This window comes from Meles meles, chromosome 8 (genome assembly GCF_922984935.1).
Source record: "Meles meles chromosome 8, mMelMel3.1 paternal haplotype, whole genome shotgun sequence".
NCBI lineage: Eukaryota > Metazoa > Chordata > Mammalia > Carnivora > Mustelidae > Meles > Meles meles.
In genome coordinates this window covers 52,854,865-52,872,089 of record NC_060073.1, presented here as the reverse complement: position 1 = coordinate 52,872,089, position 17,225 = coordinate 52,854,865, and the positions used below count along the sequence as shown (strand labels likewise).

At 43.2% G+C, this 17,225-nt stretch overlaps 2 protein-coding genes and 2 non-coding genes across 4 annotated transcripts in view; 3 read left to right on the top strand and 1 right to left on the bottom strand.

Annotated features, from left to right (window-relative positions):
• Positions 1 to 8,868, bottom strand: part of TRIM66 (tripartite motif containing 66) — a 57,096-nt gene extending 48,228 nt beyond the window's left edge. Inside the window, exons 1-2 of the mRNA XM_046014115.1 lie at positions 8,741 to 8,868; positions 2,832 to 3,138 (exon numbers count right to left, since the gene is read on the bottom strand). Of these exons, the coding sequence (XP_045870071.1) occupies positions 2,832 to 3,138; positions 8,741 to 8,746 (313 nt within the window). The 5' untranslated portion in view covers positions 8,747 to 8,868. The remainder of the gene's footprint in view (positions 1 to 2,831; positions 3,139 to 8,740) is intronic.
• Positions 8,869 to 11,964: 3,096 nt separating this feature from the next.
• Positions 11,965 to 14,953, top strand: RPL27A (ribosomal protein L27a). Its single transcript, XM_046017618.1, has 5 exons — positions 11,965 to 12,033; positions 12,422 to 12,485; positions 12,929 to 13,004; positions 13,687 to 13,861; positions 14,781 to 14,953. Exons 1-5 carry the CDS (start codon positions 12,031 to 12,033, stop codon positions 14,907 to 14,909), a joined length of 447 nt encoding a protein of 148 aa, XP_045873574.1. The 5' UTR covers positions 11,965 to 12,030; the 3' UTR covers positions 14,910 to 14,953.
• LOC123950189 lies at positions 13,173 to 13,303 on the top strand. The gene has a single exon (XR_006820180.1). It is a non-coding gene; the product is annotated as a small nucleolar RNA SNORA3/SNORA45 family (small nucleolar RNA).
• LOC123950188 lies at positions 14,541 to 14,671 on the top strand. The gene has a single exon (XR_006820179.1). It is a non-coding gene; the product is annotated as a small nucleolar RNA SNORA3/SNORA45 family (small nucleolar RNA).
• Positions 14,954 to 17,225: the final 2,272 nt, after the last annotated feature.

Below are 17,225 nucleotides of genomic sequence, written 5' to 3'. Positions count from 1 at the left end.
ACACCAAAGCTAATGTTTTTATTCTCCATTACACTTGGAATAACTTGGTGAATTAACACTATAATTCAAATTCATTAGTATGATTTAGTTTTCTGAATTCAGAGTCATACAAAGACTTGAAACATGCATCATTAGTTCATGTTAAAAATCTTAAATGAGATCAAAGACTTAAGCATAAGAATTAAACTATAAAGCCCTTAGAAAACACAGGGGGAAAGCTTCACAACAATGGATTTGGCAATAATTTCATGGTTAGGACATCAATGAAAGCAAAAATAGATAAATTGTACTTAGAAAAATTAAAATCTTTTGTGCATCGAAGAACACTATTAATGGAACAAAAAGACAACCTGAAATGAGAGAAAATATTTACAAATCATATATCTGATAAGGGTCTAGTACTCATAATATGTTTTTAAAAATTCCTACAACTCAACAACAACAACAACAACAAAAAATCCCAATTAAAATATGGGCAAAACTGAAACTCTATACCATTATACAACAACTCTCTGTTCCCTGCCTTGTTCCCCAGCCCCTGGAAACAACCAGGCTATCTTCTGTCTCTGTGACTTGACTACTCTAGGTACATCATGCAGATAGAATCATAGACTATTTTTCTTTTTGTTGTTGTTGTTTAAGATTTATTTATTTGACAGAGATCATAAGTAGGCAGAGAAGCAGGCAGGGCGGGAGGGGGGGGTGGGGGTAGGAAGCAGGCTCCCTGGCAAGCAGAGAGCCTGATATGGGGCTCGATCCCAGGACCCTGGAATCATGACCTGAGCCAAAGGCAGAGGCTTTAACCTACTGAGCCACCCAGGCACCCCCTATTTGTCTTTTTGTAACTGGCTTATTTTATTTAGCATAGTGTTCTCAATGGCCATTCCTGTTGTAGCATGTGTCAGAATTTTCTTCCTTATCAAGGCTAAATAACATTCCACTGTATGTATATACCACATTTTGTTTAGTCATTCATCTGTTGATGAACACTTGGATTGCTTCGACCTTTGGCCATGAGAATAATGCAGGTATGAACACAGGTATACAAATATCTCTCTGAGTCCCTGCTTTTAATTCTTTAATTCTCTCTGGATATACTCAGAAGTGGAATTGCTGGATCATATGGTAATTTCATTTTTTAAATTTTTTTGAGGAATGGCCATAGTGTTTTCTACAGAGGATGTACATTTTATACTCCCACCAATAGTGTACAGGATTCCAATTTCTCCATGTCCTCACAACACTTGTTATTTTCTGTTCTTTCTTCTTAATAGTAGCCATCCTAGTGGACGTGAGGTGGCATCTCGTGGTTTTGATTTGTATCTCCCTAAAGATTAGTGATGTTGAGCATCTTTTTGTGTCCTTACTGGCCATTTGTATATCTTATTTGGAGAAATGTCTATTCAAGTCCTTTGCCCATTTTTAAGTTAGATTGCTTTTTATTGTTTAGTTGGAGACAGTCTTTATATATTCTGGATATTCACCCAACAATGCAGGAGCATTTTAAGACATACTTAAGACTCACCATGCTTATAAATTTAACTTATAAGATTTCTAAGTGTCCTTTAATTAACAACAATTATTTGCTAGACAACTGAAATATTTAAAAAGTAAAATAAAAAACATTTAATTTATAAAAGCAAATATTAGCTAGGTTTGTAAATAAAAGTGACTTTTTAAAAAAGATTTTATTTATTTATTTGACAGACAGGGATCACAAGTAGGTAGAGAGGCAGGCAGAGAGAGCGGGGGGAAGCAGGCACCCTGCTAAGCAGAGAGTTTGATGCAGGGCTTGATCCCGGGACCCTGAGATCATGACCTGAGCCGAAGGTGGAGGCTTAACCCACTGAGCCACCCAGGCGCCCCAGTAAAAGTGATTTAAAAATTTTAAAGTGATTGTTAAAATTTGTTACATTTATAAATAGAGTAAGACGTATAAGTTAAAATTAAAAGTTTAAGGAAGGACTAAATTTAAGTTTAAAAATCATATTTTAATTTAAAAAATCAAACTAGATCATCTTTCCTGGGCTCCAAACTCACAAAAGAGCTCAGGGAGGTCAAACAGTTTGCCAAGGGTTCAGAAGGCCCCAAATTCATAGCTAAAGACAACTGTGCTGCTGTAATGCCTCTAATGTGTATGCCTGGCCTTAGGCTATAAATCACTTTAATAATACTACAGACAACAAAGCAAACAGAGATGATGTTTCTAAACATTCACAACTTGTTAGACTTTCTCATTCTCCAAGTTCCTCCAACAGAGACTGCATCTCTGTTACAGGCCTGTGCTAGAATGCTGAGCTGAAGAGTCCTGGTTCACATCTCCAAGAACTCACAGTACTCAACGAGATTGTTCCCTAGGTAACCTGATATTCAGGTGCAAGACACAAGCTCCTCCCGCCTGGTGGTGACTTAAATGGTGAATGGTTCACTAGTCCAAGGAAGTCTGTTCAAAGTTAGTTCCCAACCAATCCTAGGGGGGCAGCAGCTCTCCCTCTGCCTCGAAAGTTTAGTGAATCAGGACAGCGTCCTCTCCATCTGGGGAGTCAGCCAAACCTTGAATCAACACCTTCCCAGGTTTCTCAGTTTGCCACCAACTCAAGGAAGTCCCAAACATGCAAAGTCCCAGCTTACAAAATAGATATAGTAGGCATCAGGAGGATTCCTTTGTCTCACAGATTCCCCAAAGAATTGCGTTTGGCAATGAGTATCCCTTGGGCATTTAAATTCTGATTCTTTCTACACCTGAAATTCAGTTCCTATGAAACAGGAAGAGACCAGTCATAACTGGTCTAGAAGGAGGGGAACCGGCGGCGCTTTACTTTGGTACTTACCATCTGGGACAGTCCCAAGAACCTCGGCCACCTGCCTCAGCTCCTGGATCAAGCCCTGGAAGCAGCCTTTACAGAGCAAATGCTGGCAGGGTAGGAACCGGGCCCCCACATCGTGCAGGTCCTGTCGGCACACCGAGCAGGTCTGTACCAGGGCCTCCATCTGACCACTCCTATGTTTCCGGTCAACTAGTGGCAGCCACATAAAGCTCATGCCCATATTGGTGCCCATGCTCATGCCCAGGACCGGGGCTCTTCCAGTGATATCCTCAGGTGTGAAGCAGTGTGTAGAGCGAGCAAGCTCCACTCCCTGTAAGTGAAGCACAAAGCAGAGTGACTCATTTCTTTTGGGTGGGGGATGTTCCTGAAGAGGCCAGGGAGGACTCAGAGAGCTGGAGGCTTGTGCCTTGTAGCCTGCAGTCCTCAGCCTCACACCCTCGCCTGAGCCCAGAGAGAGTGTCCAGCATCTCCGCTGTAGGAAGCAAAGCAGCAGAGGTCTGCTAGGTTGTGTACTTCTTACAGGGTTTGTTTACTTTCAAAAGTGTCCAGTATCTACCTGTGCTTCTCTTTAATAGTGGACAGGCTTCAGCTGAAATTTCATTTTGGAAAGAGAAGGAAATGTATTAAAAGCCAAGTGTATGCCACGGGCTTCCTGTGCTTCCTGTGCTTCATCAGTCCTCACAAGCACTCTTGGAGATAGGCATTATGACACTTTTACAAATTAAATAAAGCCATGAGGGACAGGCTGGGGAAACTGAGGTTCAGAGAGGCTGGGTAATTGTACAAAGACAGGGGGTAAATAGCAGAGTTCAAATTCAAAATCAGGCTTCACACTTATTTAGCAGAGGGCAGCATAGTAGCCCCATGGAGGTAAGGGCAGTCTGTCTTAGAAGAATTAAGTGTGGCTGAGTTCATTTCATTAGGCTTTGAGAATATCAAACACTTTGGTCTCAAACCCCTTTATGTTTTTTAATTATTTAGGACCCCAGAGAGATTTTATTTATGTGGGTTCTATCTACTACTATTTACCATATTATAAATGAAGACTGAGAAAATTAAAACTATTAATTCATGCAAAAACAATAAACCTACTTGATGTCAACCTGAATAACGTACTTTTGGGGAAAAAATTAACTATTTTTAAAACAATAAATTTAATAAGAAGAGTGACATCATTTTTCCTTTTTGCAAACCTCATTAATATCTGCCTTAATAGGAGACAATTGGAATCCTATACTTCCTTCTTCAGTCAATCCACTCTGTGTTGTTTTGTTTATAGTGTATGAGGAAAATCCAGCCTCATGGGGCTACACAGTTAGAAAAAAAATATGGCTATTTTTAATAGCCTTGTCAGGTAACTGTGCACATTCTTTGATTCTACAAGTAGTAGTTTCTTAAAGGCTGGTTGCCATGTGGAGTCTGAAACTAAATCAGTGAACATTTCATACCCTGTTACATTAAAATCCACTGTCCTATCTTGCACTGTGAACTGCTCTTTTACCCAGGCATCATTTTATAACACCAAGCATTTGCCATTTGGAAAATACTGGTTCAGTGACTTATGCAGATGCTCTAAGTACTGACGTTTCATTAGACAATAACAAAACATCACACTCTTTCACATTGCTTCAAATCTCATTGGAAAATTCTTTACAAGGAAGATGTCAGACTCAAATAAAGATGTCAGACTCAGAATACCTTTACCAGAATTCTAATTTTTGCAGGGAACTCTAATTTTATCATTGGCAACAAATACTGTTGGGCTTTTTTCCCTGAAATGACAGGCTCACTTCATTTCTGAGAAAACACCTGCCAGATTCCCAAGACTGAATAACCACAGTCTATCAGTTGTTCTTTCAAGTAAAACTGGTGTCATACAAAAAAAACAAAAACAAAAACAAACAAATAAACAAAACCAGGCTAGTTCAGCTTGCAACTCACACTACAGCACATGTGCAGTTCCTCTCTTTGATAAGTAGAAGTGCTTTATGCATTCTTCCAGTTTCTTCACACGGAATATTAAAAACGTGTATTCAAGGACTGAAACGTAGTAAACTATTTACTGCTTCGTCATGGACACTCCTAAGTGAGACTCCCTTCTCTTCCCTTTCTCTCTCTGTTCCAGCAAATGCCTGGCAGTGAAGAACAGTATAACTTGTACCAGCATCTTTGGCTTTTTACACACCATCTTTGGTTTTTGCTTTGGCACAACCAGAGCGAATGCCAACCTAGCGAAAAGGGCAGATAACATCTTAATATTATGAAAATGTTTTTGATGCTATGGACATTTGTGGATACCTGTGACCCCATGGACACTTACGGAAGAGTCTCAGGGACCACCCCCATCCCTCCCCCCACCTGTCATCGGTCTACAGACAGCATTTTCAGAACTGCTGCATTAGGCTTTAAATAATTACTCTGCGGATTCAAGGAGGTGGCGTGGCTTTCCAACACCAGTGGGTACTACTCGGGATGAGTATATAAATAAATATTTCATTTCTGTTTTAGAAAACCAACTGAAGTAACTCTATGAGGGTAAGTTTTAAATTAAAGGCATGGCCAAGAAATGGAGTCTCTGATTTGAGGATTGGGGGGTTCCAAATGACTGAACTTCGACCCCCTTCCTCTGGCTGCTTTTCACTACACCTTAGCTCTTCCCTCTCCTTCCTATCTCCTCTGACCTGGGGAAGAGGACAGAGGACAGAGGAAGGCAGGGGTAGCAAATTCAAATGACCACAGGGGCTACCCAAACAAATAGTGAAGTGTTCCACCTAAAAGAATGTAGGTCCAGTGTTGTCAAACCTTAGTTTTCCAAAATGTCAGAAATCCACATTTTTTTTTAAACTCATAAACGTTGGTAACTAATTACATTTTATTTATTTTTTTTAAAGATTTTATTTATTTATTTGACAGACAGAGATCACAAGTAGGCAGAGAGGCAGGCAGAGAGAGAGAGGAAGGGAAGCAGGCTCCCTGCTGAGCAGAGAGCCCGATGCGGGACTCGATCCCAGGACCCCGAGATCATGACCTGAGCGGAAGGCAGCGGCTTAAACCACTGAGCCACCCAGGCGCCCTACTAATTACATTTTAAAAACATGAGAAAACAGCATGAGTCAAACAAAACATACCAGTCATTAGCCTGAGAGCTCTGCTTAAGTCCCAGACAAACATGGACTAAATGAACATCATGTGAAAGTCTGGAAGGACAGAAAGCCTCTCATATAACACTACCTTGCTACAAATCCCTCCTTTTAACACCTTACAGCTTGATCTGAGGGTTTCTACAACCTGGCCAAGGAATGGCAGATCAAGTCATTCCATGTCACATGGGAGTAAGAATTTCCAGAGACTGTTTGCATGGGTAGGAGAGAACAAAATTAATCATCAAAGCAAGTACTTCAGGCAAAAATGGGGAGAGAGACACACTAGGTAATGAGAAAACATCCACTCTAGCTAGACGGTGTTGAATGCGACATTATTACCTGTGTACTTGTTTACCGTCTCTTTCAGACACAGTCCTAGGACATGACTTAGCCTTTCTTGTTCACCCTTGTCCCTGCTCCTCACTGCCTGACAGGCATATATAGTGTCTGAACACAGCATGCATTCAATAAATATTTCTAAAATGAAAGAATGAATCTCAGCATTTTTCAACAAGAAAACTCAGATCCAAAGAGAATATGCTGTTTGTTCAATATCATTTGGCTAGTTGGGAAAGGACCCCAAACTTCTGTGTTCCTTCTGCTAATTTTATCATCTGAAATTAAATAAAAACCCAAGTATTTAAGCCCTTCTTTATTGTGCTATTGGATAAAGTACCCTCTAATGTCCACAAATTCCTCTCTTCACATTTTGTTATTCTGAGTTTAATGGCAGCAAGGTTTTGCATCCTAGCTTCCAATGAAACTCTAGGAATGCATTTTCCATGTAGTACCATGATATATTTTTTTAAGATTTTATTTATTTATTTGACAGAGATCACAAGTAGGTAGAAAGGCAGGCAGAGAGATAGAAGGGGAAGCAGGCTCCCTGCTCAGCAGAGCGCCCGATGCGGGGCTCGATCCCAGGACCCTGGAATCATGGCCTGAGCCAGAGGCAGAGGCTTTAACCCACTGAGCCACCCAGGCGCCCCGTACCATGATATTTTTTAAAAATCTATTCAACACAGTACGGAAAGACTCTCAGAAATTAGATTATTTTTACTTTGTGCTGAAGACAACCCTGGGGTCCTGTGGGTTTTCCTCTAAATGCCATATTGCCGTATATCAACAACTACTTATAGAGGCAAAAACAAAAACAACAAAAACAAAACAAACAACAGCAACAAAAACCCCCTGAACCTGGTAGTTGAAAGTGATAACTATACATGCTGCTGGTGCATAAATTACTACAATCCATTTGGGGGAAAAAACAGCATAAAATGAATTATAAAAATATTCATACCCTATAATACAGCTGTCTCACTCCTGGGAATTTATCTTAAACGAGTTATTCAATAGAAGAAAAAAACCACATACACACAAATGCTCATTGTATCACTGATAGCAGAGGACACAATAAGAATAACAACAACAACAAAACTACAGGAGAAAATGGCTTGGTAAATTATAGTATCTGCTGAAGATAAATTAGCCTTAAGTTACTAATAATAATAATCATGAAGACCAGGTAGTGATTCAGAAAAATGTCATGATATCAGATGAAAAGCAGAATACAAAAGGATTTGTGTGCTACGATCATCAGCTTTGTAGGTAGTTATTTTTCAAAGTAGACAAGAGCTGAAAAGTAATATTCAGGCATAAAAACAGTATTGTAAGGTATTATGATTCAAGATGTTTATATTTTTTTAACATTTTCTTTAATGTTTCACTGACTTCTATTACATGCAGTCCTTAAAAATCCTTTCTGAAATAAATTTGGATTTCTCAGTTTTTCCAGTGTTCTCACTTAAAAAGAACAGAAACCCTGGCTCTTCCTATCTTAAATGAACAATCCTCTACTTGAAAAAGGAAAGCAACATAGTATTTCCAAATGTCCAAACCTAAAGACGGAGTGCAAGTAAACTGGATCCCTCCATTTTGTGGTTGCTATCTGAAGGACTGCTGAGGAACTCAGGAACCCAGAGGGGAGAGGAAGAAAGAGGGATCACGGGGCCCTCTTCAGGGTGGGGGTGTGTTCATAAGGTCCCCTGGAGAAAGGCCTGGGGTACCAAAAAGGTCAGCACATTTACCTGTCTTGCCAGGTTGCTGCCTGGCATCATCTCCCTTCTGCTCATTTCACAGGTATTTTCTGAAGCCCTGACTCTCTGGGGGAGCCCAAATGCCTGAGATGTCACAAGGCCACGCTCTACTTCAGAAGAGATGTCACAGAGAAGCAGGCCTCTCAGAGGTCAAGTCACAGGGTCATGTTCCATGTGCCTGAGTGGAGAAGGACAGGTCACCAAATGCCTAATGTCTGGATGCTTCACAGCATTGTAGACACAGAACTCAAACTTCATTTGCTCTCTCAGAGCTAGTCAACCTAGGGAAACTGACCTGCACTGACAAAACACACATAAGCCTTATGTTAAAGTTATAGGATTTCCTTGGGAATGAAAGGGGACCTTCTAGAAACCAGAGTCAGACGATTGCCCAGGGCATGCCCTCTACCCTGGAGATGAAACCACCAATGAGAAGAATGTTAGGTGAACACGGAACCCAACACAGAGTGCTGGTCCACTCAGGGAGACTTTCCATTCTGATGGATGGCCTGAGGGGTAGAATATAGCTCCTGTATACCCATGGAAGCTGGCAAAACTACCCAGAAGTAGTGCCGATGACCCAGAACCCTACTTCTACCCGCTGGACAGTCTTGGTCCTTGCTCTAGTCCTCCTTACGGGACACTTTCATTCCCAGAGCTCTGCCTAGCTTACCTCCATTCACAGACCATGTTCCCAACGGTAGCTCAGTTCGTCTCTTGTGCACTTAATGGCCAGATCTGACTCAAATAGGGGGTGATCTCTTCTTAGGCCTCACCCCCCACTCTCAAGGCCCCTCTTTCTGCTGGTCACAGGCAGTATGTAATTAAGGACTGAAGGACTGATGAAGACCATAATGCTGTGAGGTCAGAGAGGGAGTGGTCACTGAGGTAAAAGCAGATCTGGAAAGAGAAGACTAAAGGCTAGGTAGGCCCAGGCTCTGCCTCTTGGCAGCTCTGTAGCCTCTGGCAAGTCGCTCAACCTTCAGTGCCACAGTTCTCTCATTCTTATTCAAAAAATGGGGTTGGTAGTGTTGGCCTCTCAGGCAGATGCATTTTGTAAACTGCAAGGTGTATTTGGCTATTATCATTGTGGAAGAAGCAGAACATAAGGTGGGCCTTGAAGGTTGAGGAAGATTCAGGATATCTGAACAGGAAGAAGATGAGCACTACAGACGTGAGAAATGGCACCAGAACAGGCAAAAAGGCAGAAGAGATGTATCAAGTCTGGCTCCAGGAAAAAGCTCGCATAAGAGGAGAAGCTGAGGTTAGTCTGGAAAGGCAAGTGGGCTGTATTCTGTTGTAATAGGGAGCTATCCAACTTTTTTTCTTTTTTTTTAAGATTTTATTTATTTATTGACAGACAGAGATCACAAGTAGGCAGAGAGGCAGGCAGAGAGAGAGAGAAGCAGGCTCCCTGCTGAGAAGAGAACCCGATGCAGGGCTCGATCCCAGCACCCTGGGATCATGACCTGAGCCGAAGGCAGAGGCTTAACCCACTGAGCCACCCAGGGGCCCCTATCTAACTTTTTTGATCAAGAAAGTGAAAGGATGAAAGCCACGTTTTGGGAAGATGAACCTGGCAGAGATGTGAAGGATGAAGGGGTTGGAGGAGGGTTAGAATGCAGCCAGGATGGCCACAGGAGGCTGCTGAACTCAAGAGACATGATCAGGGTCTTAATGAAGGCAGTGGCATGGGGGCTTAACAGGAGGAAGCAGATCTAAGATATAAAACAAAAGGATATGGTGACAGTGTATTAGGGGAAATGAAGGCTTGGGAACAATTTTCAGGTCTCCGTGACATCACTATCTAGGTGGACAAGGGTGCCACTCACCAAGACATAGTATAAAGGAGAAGGCACCAGTGAGCAGAGAAGATTGAAGTCTTTGAATATGTTTACCACATTTGTCTGTAGAATGTTCAAGGAATAATAATCAGAGATTAAGTAAATACAGGAGTGTGGAGCTCAAGATGTGAATTGAAGCCACCCAAAATAAGGTCACCCAAGGACTGTGTACTGTGAAAAGTTAAGAGAGGCAAGGACCAGAGGCTGAAAAATAGCAGCACTTAAATGATTAATAAAGTTAAAAGAACCTGCAAAGACTGAGAAATGGCCAGAGAGATAGGAAGAAGAGAAATTTCTCTTTTTTTTTTTTAAGATTTTATTTATTTATTTGACAGAGAGAGATCACAAGTAGTCAGAGAAGCAGGCAGAGAGAGAGGAGGATGCAGGCTCCCTGCTGAGCAGAGAGCCCGATGTGGGGCTCTATCCCAGGACCCCAGGATCATGACCTGAGCCGAAGGCAGAGGCTTTAACCCACTGAGCCACCCAGGCGCCCCAGAAGAGAAGTTTCTAAAAGGAGTGAAGGAGGTAAAGTACAACAGAGAGAACGAGTGGTAGAAGGAATGGGAAGAGTCCATTCAATTTGGTATTTTTTTAATTGATGATTTGAGTCAGAGTGGTATGCCTGAGGGCTAGATTGCTGTGAGTAAACAATGAATGGGAAATCAATAAATGGACAGAACTCACAGACTACTATTTTGGGGAGCTTGGCTGTAAAGGAAAGAGTAAGGGTGCTAGGTAGAAATCAGTCAGGGAGAATTTAGGATATTTTCGCTAAAACATGTTACCTGACAGGAACGGGGTAGGGAAGATACACACATAGAGTAATTGAAAGAATGGGATTTTGGACACCAGTTGAGACTGAGAAATGGCTTTTCCACTGAGTGAGGCGACATTAAGTACATTCACTTATTAAGTTGATGGTTGCTACATGCCTGGAACTGGGAGTGCATGGATAGAAGAAAATAATCCTGAACTATTACGGAATTTGGTGGAGAAGGGAAGATAAATGTGGTCGACAATTATATAAGAGCTGCGTACGAGACTGCATGGGGGTACAAGTGGGAGAAGTAAACAATGGCTGAATGGGTCAGAGAAGTTTAGCAGGTTCCAGGTTGAGCAGAGGTTCCCTGGTGCGAGAGAGAGGGTCACGGCCATGTCAGGTAGGTTCAGGTGAAAATTAAAATTTGATGGGTGGCTCAGTGGGTTAAAGCCTCTGCCTTCGGCTCAGGTCATGATCCCAGGGTTCTGGGATCGAGCCCCGCATCAGGCTCTCTGCTCTGCGGACAGCCTGCTTCCTCCTCTCTCTCTCTGCCTACTTGTGATCTCTGTCTGTCAAATGAATAAATAAAAAATCTTTTTAAAAAATTTTGGTGGTTAGAAAAAAGTATTTAGAGTCCGGATTAAAAGGACCATAAAGCAACCAGGTATATAGATCCCTGAGGTATTAAGTACTGTTCAAACTGGGGATGCCCAGGATGATAGCACAAAGGCAAAGGTGGAATTAAGACCGAGTGCCTCCTCGGGAGTGTAGGTGAGCCGGTGCCAGTGGGTGGCAGACAACTAGGAAAGGACTTCAAAGGGAGCAGAGCGAGATACCCAGTGGGCACACTGAGGGTCAAACAGTGCCTCGCGAATCCTCACGGCGGCCAGAGAACAAGCAAACAACCGCTACCGCCAGAGCCGAGCAGACCACAAAGAACGCGAGCGCGAGGAATGGCTCGGAGTTGGGGCCTTGGCGAGAAGCTGAGATACGGTGGCTTAGGCGGGTTCCAGAGCCAAAGCGCCGCGAAGGCGTGCACCACACAGCGCCCCAAGCCGCGGATTCAGCGACAGCTCTCAGCCTCAGAGCCTGAGGGAATAAGGTCTGCGCGCGCAAGGAATTCCGGCCGCCACCGCAACCCAGAGTCCGCTGAGAGACCAAGGACTCTCAGCTCAAAGAAGCTACAGGCTAGTCTGGCAGTCACGCGACACGCGCGAGACCCGCGAAACCCGCGAGACTCAAGAGACCCCGCCCTAGGCCCGGCCTCCCTGCCGGAAGTGAGTCTCATTGGCTCCGCCCCCGTCATCGGTACCTCGCGAGATTTCGCGAAGGCATCCCTTTTCCGTCTGGGCTGCCGACATGGTAGGTGGTTCTTTTCGTGCCTCTGCTTAGTTGCGGGTGCAGGCCGCGAGCACTACTGGAGTTGCACCCAGCCACCTACCCCCGATCTTGGCCCGGCTTTCCAGGCCGCCCATGGCGGGCCTCAGGGCAGGGTGGCCGGCATTGGCCCTGGAGTCGGGCCGCGTGCTTTTCCTGGGTTCGAATCTCTTGAGACACGGGGACCCGCGCGGTCGGGCGCCGCCTTGATGAGGCCGCATGGCCCCGGGCCAGTCCGTAACTTCACCTTTGCTGAATGTGACCCAACGCCGATCCTTGATCCCCAAAGCCTACAGACCCTTCGCACACGGTCAAGCTCGCCCTCTGCCCCACCTTCCTTTGGCCTTATCACCAAGCACCTTTTTCCACACAGCCTTCCAGACTGAGGAAGACCCGGAAACTTCGGGGCCACGTGAGCCACGGCCACGGCCGCATCGGTAAGTGTCGGCATCCCACCCTGCTCGGCTTTGAGCTCTCCCTGCTGGGTAGTGGTAGTCGGGAAGTGGGTAGGGTAGGGTAGAAGTGGGTTCGCCTTGTGCGGTCTGTCAGATTGAATTTGACTGTTAGCGGTTGTTTGTTTGTTTGTTGTTGTTTTTCTTTAGAATTCTCTACAGTACTCCACTTGAGAATTTAACATCAGTTGGGATGAAATTTGATTGGGGCAAGGTGTTAATTTGTCGAAGGCATGGAGTACTGTGGATAGTGCTATGATGTGGAACATTGCAAACAGATGTTTCACCCGGAAACGTGAGGGAATAGCAATGCTTAAAGAGGTATTGTAGACTGGGAACAAGATAAGTAAATATGTAGAAGTGTGGGGAAAGGAGAAGTATTGAGGGGCTGGAAAAGGCTATAGCCATGTAGCTTTGTATTCTTGCAGGCAAGCACCGGAAGCATCCAGGAGGCCGGGGTAATGCTGGTGGCATGCATCACCACAGGATCAACTTCGACAAATAGTGAGTGTTTCTTGGCTTGTACTTCTCCTGGCACTGACAGTTTGGAGTAAGGGGCAGAGGGTTGGCTCAGAACACCTTCAGTGGGAAGAAAGCCTCTTAACCACTGGAAAACTTTCTGTGTGGCTGGGTTTTACCAAGTTAACATTTGATGCAAACTGAGAACTTTTCATCGAGGCTAGAGTCACGCTTGGGTATCAGCTTATTGCCTTAGTGTGCTAGAGCCCTCGAAGAGTAATTGCTGACCTTATTCACTGGCTGTGACCCTCATGGCATAGTCAGTCACCGGGTTAGTGACATCAGATTAACTATGCACCTCCTAGATTGACTTATGTCCCCAAATTTGTTTAGAAAATCTCTATCAGAAGAATATAAAATTTCCCTAAAATACTGTCAGGTGATCTGGAAAACCTATAGTCTTGGCATTGCTCTGACTTTTTCGGTGACTTCTCCTGGTGCCATGAAATAAGGCTAGTCTTCTACTCTCAAGCATCTTTGGTGGCTTTTTTTTTTTTTTTTTTAAACAATTTGTTTTAGTTCAAGAATGGATGGAATACCTGCTATGTCACTGTTGTACACCAGTGAACAATCTACACTAAAACTAGGAGAGATGAACAATGAAGATGGTACATATCACTTATTAATTGGAGTCAGGTTATAAAAGTGATTGCCCTTATCTTCCTAGTCACCCAGGTTACTTTGGAAAAGTTGGTATGAGACATTACCACTTAAAGAGGAACCAGAGCTTCTGCCCAACTGTCAACCTTGATAAACTGTGGACCTTAGTTAGTGAGCAGACACGAGTAAATGCCGCCAAAAACAAGACTGGAGCTGCTCCTATCATTGATGTGGTGCGATCGGTGAGTGAAGGAATAGTTGTTGATTTTATACTGTCCTTGCCTCTCAAAATTCTGGATAATCTAATCTATTTAATATCCTACATGGAATCTCTACCCAGTTACCTACTAGACTATTCCATCTTTTGATAGAATTTCCACAGGTAACTGACCAAAATTGAACTCTAGTTCAGTTGGGATTCACGTAAAATATTTGAAGAAGAATAATCTTTACAATCAGTAATCTCATCCCCACTGTTACTGCCCTGATTTATACAGGTTTGCATTTTTGGTCTAAGCTTCTGGCAGTATCTTAGCTGGCTCTGATCCCTCTTAGACAACCCCGCTTTATGAGGCACAGCTCTTGGCCCTTTATGTCCCTTACAGAATAAAATCCCGAGATGTTTGTTATTTATGGATCTCTGCTATCTGAAGAGATTTCCACACACCCCAAAACAGTGATGACAGAGCATTTTTATATGTCTTTTGGAGTTCTGGTCTTTGTGTCAGTTTTACCTCCCATGGGTATGGAGATAGTCTGAACCCTAAAGGGGCTTTTGGTTAAGTTTTAAATACCTTTTCCCAGCCTACTTAACACTCCTTGAGCAATTTTGATGGTCAGGACTTCTTGGAACATTGCTGGGAATGTAGTCTTTATTTTTGCTTATCACCTGGTAATTGAATAGGGTGGGGGGGTGCTTTGCTTGAGGCTAGAGTCACATCCTGACACATCTCTTGTCCTGGTGTGCTAGAGTCCTCAGAGAGAATCGGCTGGTCTTGATTCACTGGCGAGGGCAGTCAGTGCCCCCGGTAGTGCCCAGATCAGAAACATGCTCTCCCAGCTCCTAGATGGCATAGATTGGCAGGCATCTTTCTTCATACCAGGGAGTTGTCATCTGCTGTGGTGTGTATTAAAGTTTGTTTTTTTTTTCTATTCCTCTAGGGCTACTACAAAGTTTTGGGAAAGGGGAAACTCCCAAAACAGCCTGTCATCGTGAAGGCCAAATTCTTCAGTAGAAGAGCAGAGGAGAAGATTAAGGGTGTCGGGGGCGCCTGTGTTCTAGTAGCTTGAAGCCCCGTGGGGAGAGGTTCATTAAATGCTAACAAGTGCTTTTCTTTTCTGGTCTGGGTGTAAATTCTTTAGCACCCCTACCTCCCAACCTGTATATCAGAAACCCACCTAACAGATTTCCAGGAGTAAGGGTATGAGGGCCCGAGACTCTCTTGTCAACTCCCCTCAGAAAATCTGGAAGAGATAGCATCAGCACCTAGAGGACTTGGCCCAATACCTAACTAGAACATTCTCATTTATAAAGTGAGAATGATAGCACATGTATGTATCTTAGAGTTGAAAGGCCAGTTTTGCATTGTGTATTCTGAATTTACAATGAGTAGGAGAATACACCGTTTAACTGTAATACATGGCTCAAAAGGGAAGACTCAGGGCTGGTTATGTTTTGTTTAAGTAAGCTCTTAACAGCATGGGGCTTGAACTCAAGGCCCTCGGACTAAGAGTTAGTTGCTCTACCAACTGAGCCAGTCAGGCACTCCAAAAGGGAAAACTCAGTTTTGATGGGGCATTCTAAAGAGTAGACAAAGTGATAGGATTGAAGTGATTGTGAAATTTCTGAGCCTAAGGTTTTTCCTCCTTGACTATCTTTTATACCATTCCAGAATCTTGAGATGGGGCCCAGAAGTCTGAATCTTAAACACACCAGGGCTTTTACACATGAAAGTGGTTCGGAATCTAAAAAGCATTTGTCAGGATGTACGTATCCCTGTGTATTAATGTTCAAAGCGCGAAATCATGAAATGCTAAAGATTCTAGTTTGAAATTAGCATAAATTTTGGAAAAGCCAGAAGCTGTACTTGGGCTTTCTAAGTTTTGTATCTCCTCCAAACACGTAACGATGACCAGTGCTTATGTGCAGATAGAACCTTCAGATCTCAGGGCAAATTATAATTTGCTACAGTTTTTCTGGTTCCTTCCAAAAACTGTGAAATTTTCTTTGGCCCCAAATAAAATTGGTGTCTACAACCCTGGCCAAAAAAATAGGATGACACTTAAAATGCAATGAGGTTTCGTTGAGTGGTGTTTTCTTAGTCTTCTGGGGTGATATGTGGGCTGGGAACCATGACTTCCTATGGGACAAATTTGTGACAACCTTTAGAGGATTCTGCAGACCCCCAAGTAAAAGGAAAATGGACAGCAAACTTAGTGATTTGGTTGAGAAGTGTGCAAAGGCTTTACTCAGTTGAACAAACCGGATAATTCAGGTTTGATCTTTGATGATGGAGAAAGGCAAAACTGGTTGTCCCTTAGTGTCTTGGAGAACATACAATATGAAAGCTGAGGTCATGAATCTGAAATGGGTTGTTGATATTAAGAGAATTTAACATCTAATTGATTATAATTACACACTTAGATTCTAAAAATGTAGAATATCTTGAGATTCAGATGGGGTTTGAGCTTTTGACCCAAATCTTAACAGCTGTGTGTGGCATCTTTAAAGATTGAGGATTGTGTGGATTAAAATGGAAGTACTTAATTAAACCTTTTCGACTTTGAACAATTATGGGAGCAGACAAATTAATTCCCATGGTCTGATAAGTCAAGGCAAAATGATTCAAGCAGAGGGAAGAGCAAACATGCTAACCAATTTGGGAAACTTAAGCAAAATAAGTGAGAATGTAGTTAGGAACTGGGCTGCAGTGGGAGGTGGGACAAAGAAAATGGGGATGAGAAAGCGGCAGGAGTAGGATTCAGAAAATTAAATGGATAGGACTTTGCACGTGGATGATTTGGGTTAGGTCTGGACAGGTGGGATTTAGCCCATACGTGAAAACAAGACCCCTAGAAGCCAGTTTCTTACCCAGAAATTCATTAGCACTGATAGTGATATCCATAAACAGGATGGGGCTAAGTGGGATAATACTCATTCTGGTCATGTATGGAGGTGTAAATGGCCATGCTGAATGTGAAAGTCTCTCATCCATTTTAAATAGAAGATAGTCCAGATACCATGCCATCCAACCTGGCCTGGGAAAGACAGCTGAAGCGGACTCTCCGCTTGCTCACTCAGGTACCTACAACAAATAGCTGGCAGATACTTTGATTCAGGTGTTAATATTGCCTAAGAAACCAGGAGACAAAACCGTACTTTCATGTTACAAATGAAAGGCACAGACCTATAGGGACCACTTGGCTTGACTGATGGGAACAAGCACAAACCTTACAGTTTGACTTTATATTTGCATCAAAGGGGCCACTGCTGAGGTACAGTCCACGCTGAGGAAACAAATGAAGCTGCCAAGCTGATTAGTCTGCTGCAGGCACAGAGGCCCACACTGCCACTGGTCTTTTTAGTGGCTGATAGGGGCACAGGGT

Bases quoted from the DNA above. Each gene is read 5' to 3' on its own strand.
- RPL27A (XM_046017618.1), top strand. The intron at 12,486-12,928 runs GTAAGTGTCGGC...GTATTCTTGCAG, and splicing joins CCACGGCCACGGCCGCATCG to GCAAGCACCGGAAGCATCCA. The intron at 13,862-14,780 runs GTGAGTGAAGGA...CTATTCCTCTAG, and splicing joins TCATTGATGTGGTGCGATCG to GGCTACTACAAAGTTTTGGG.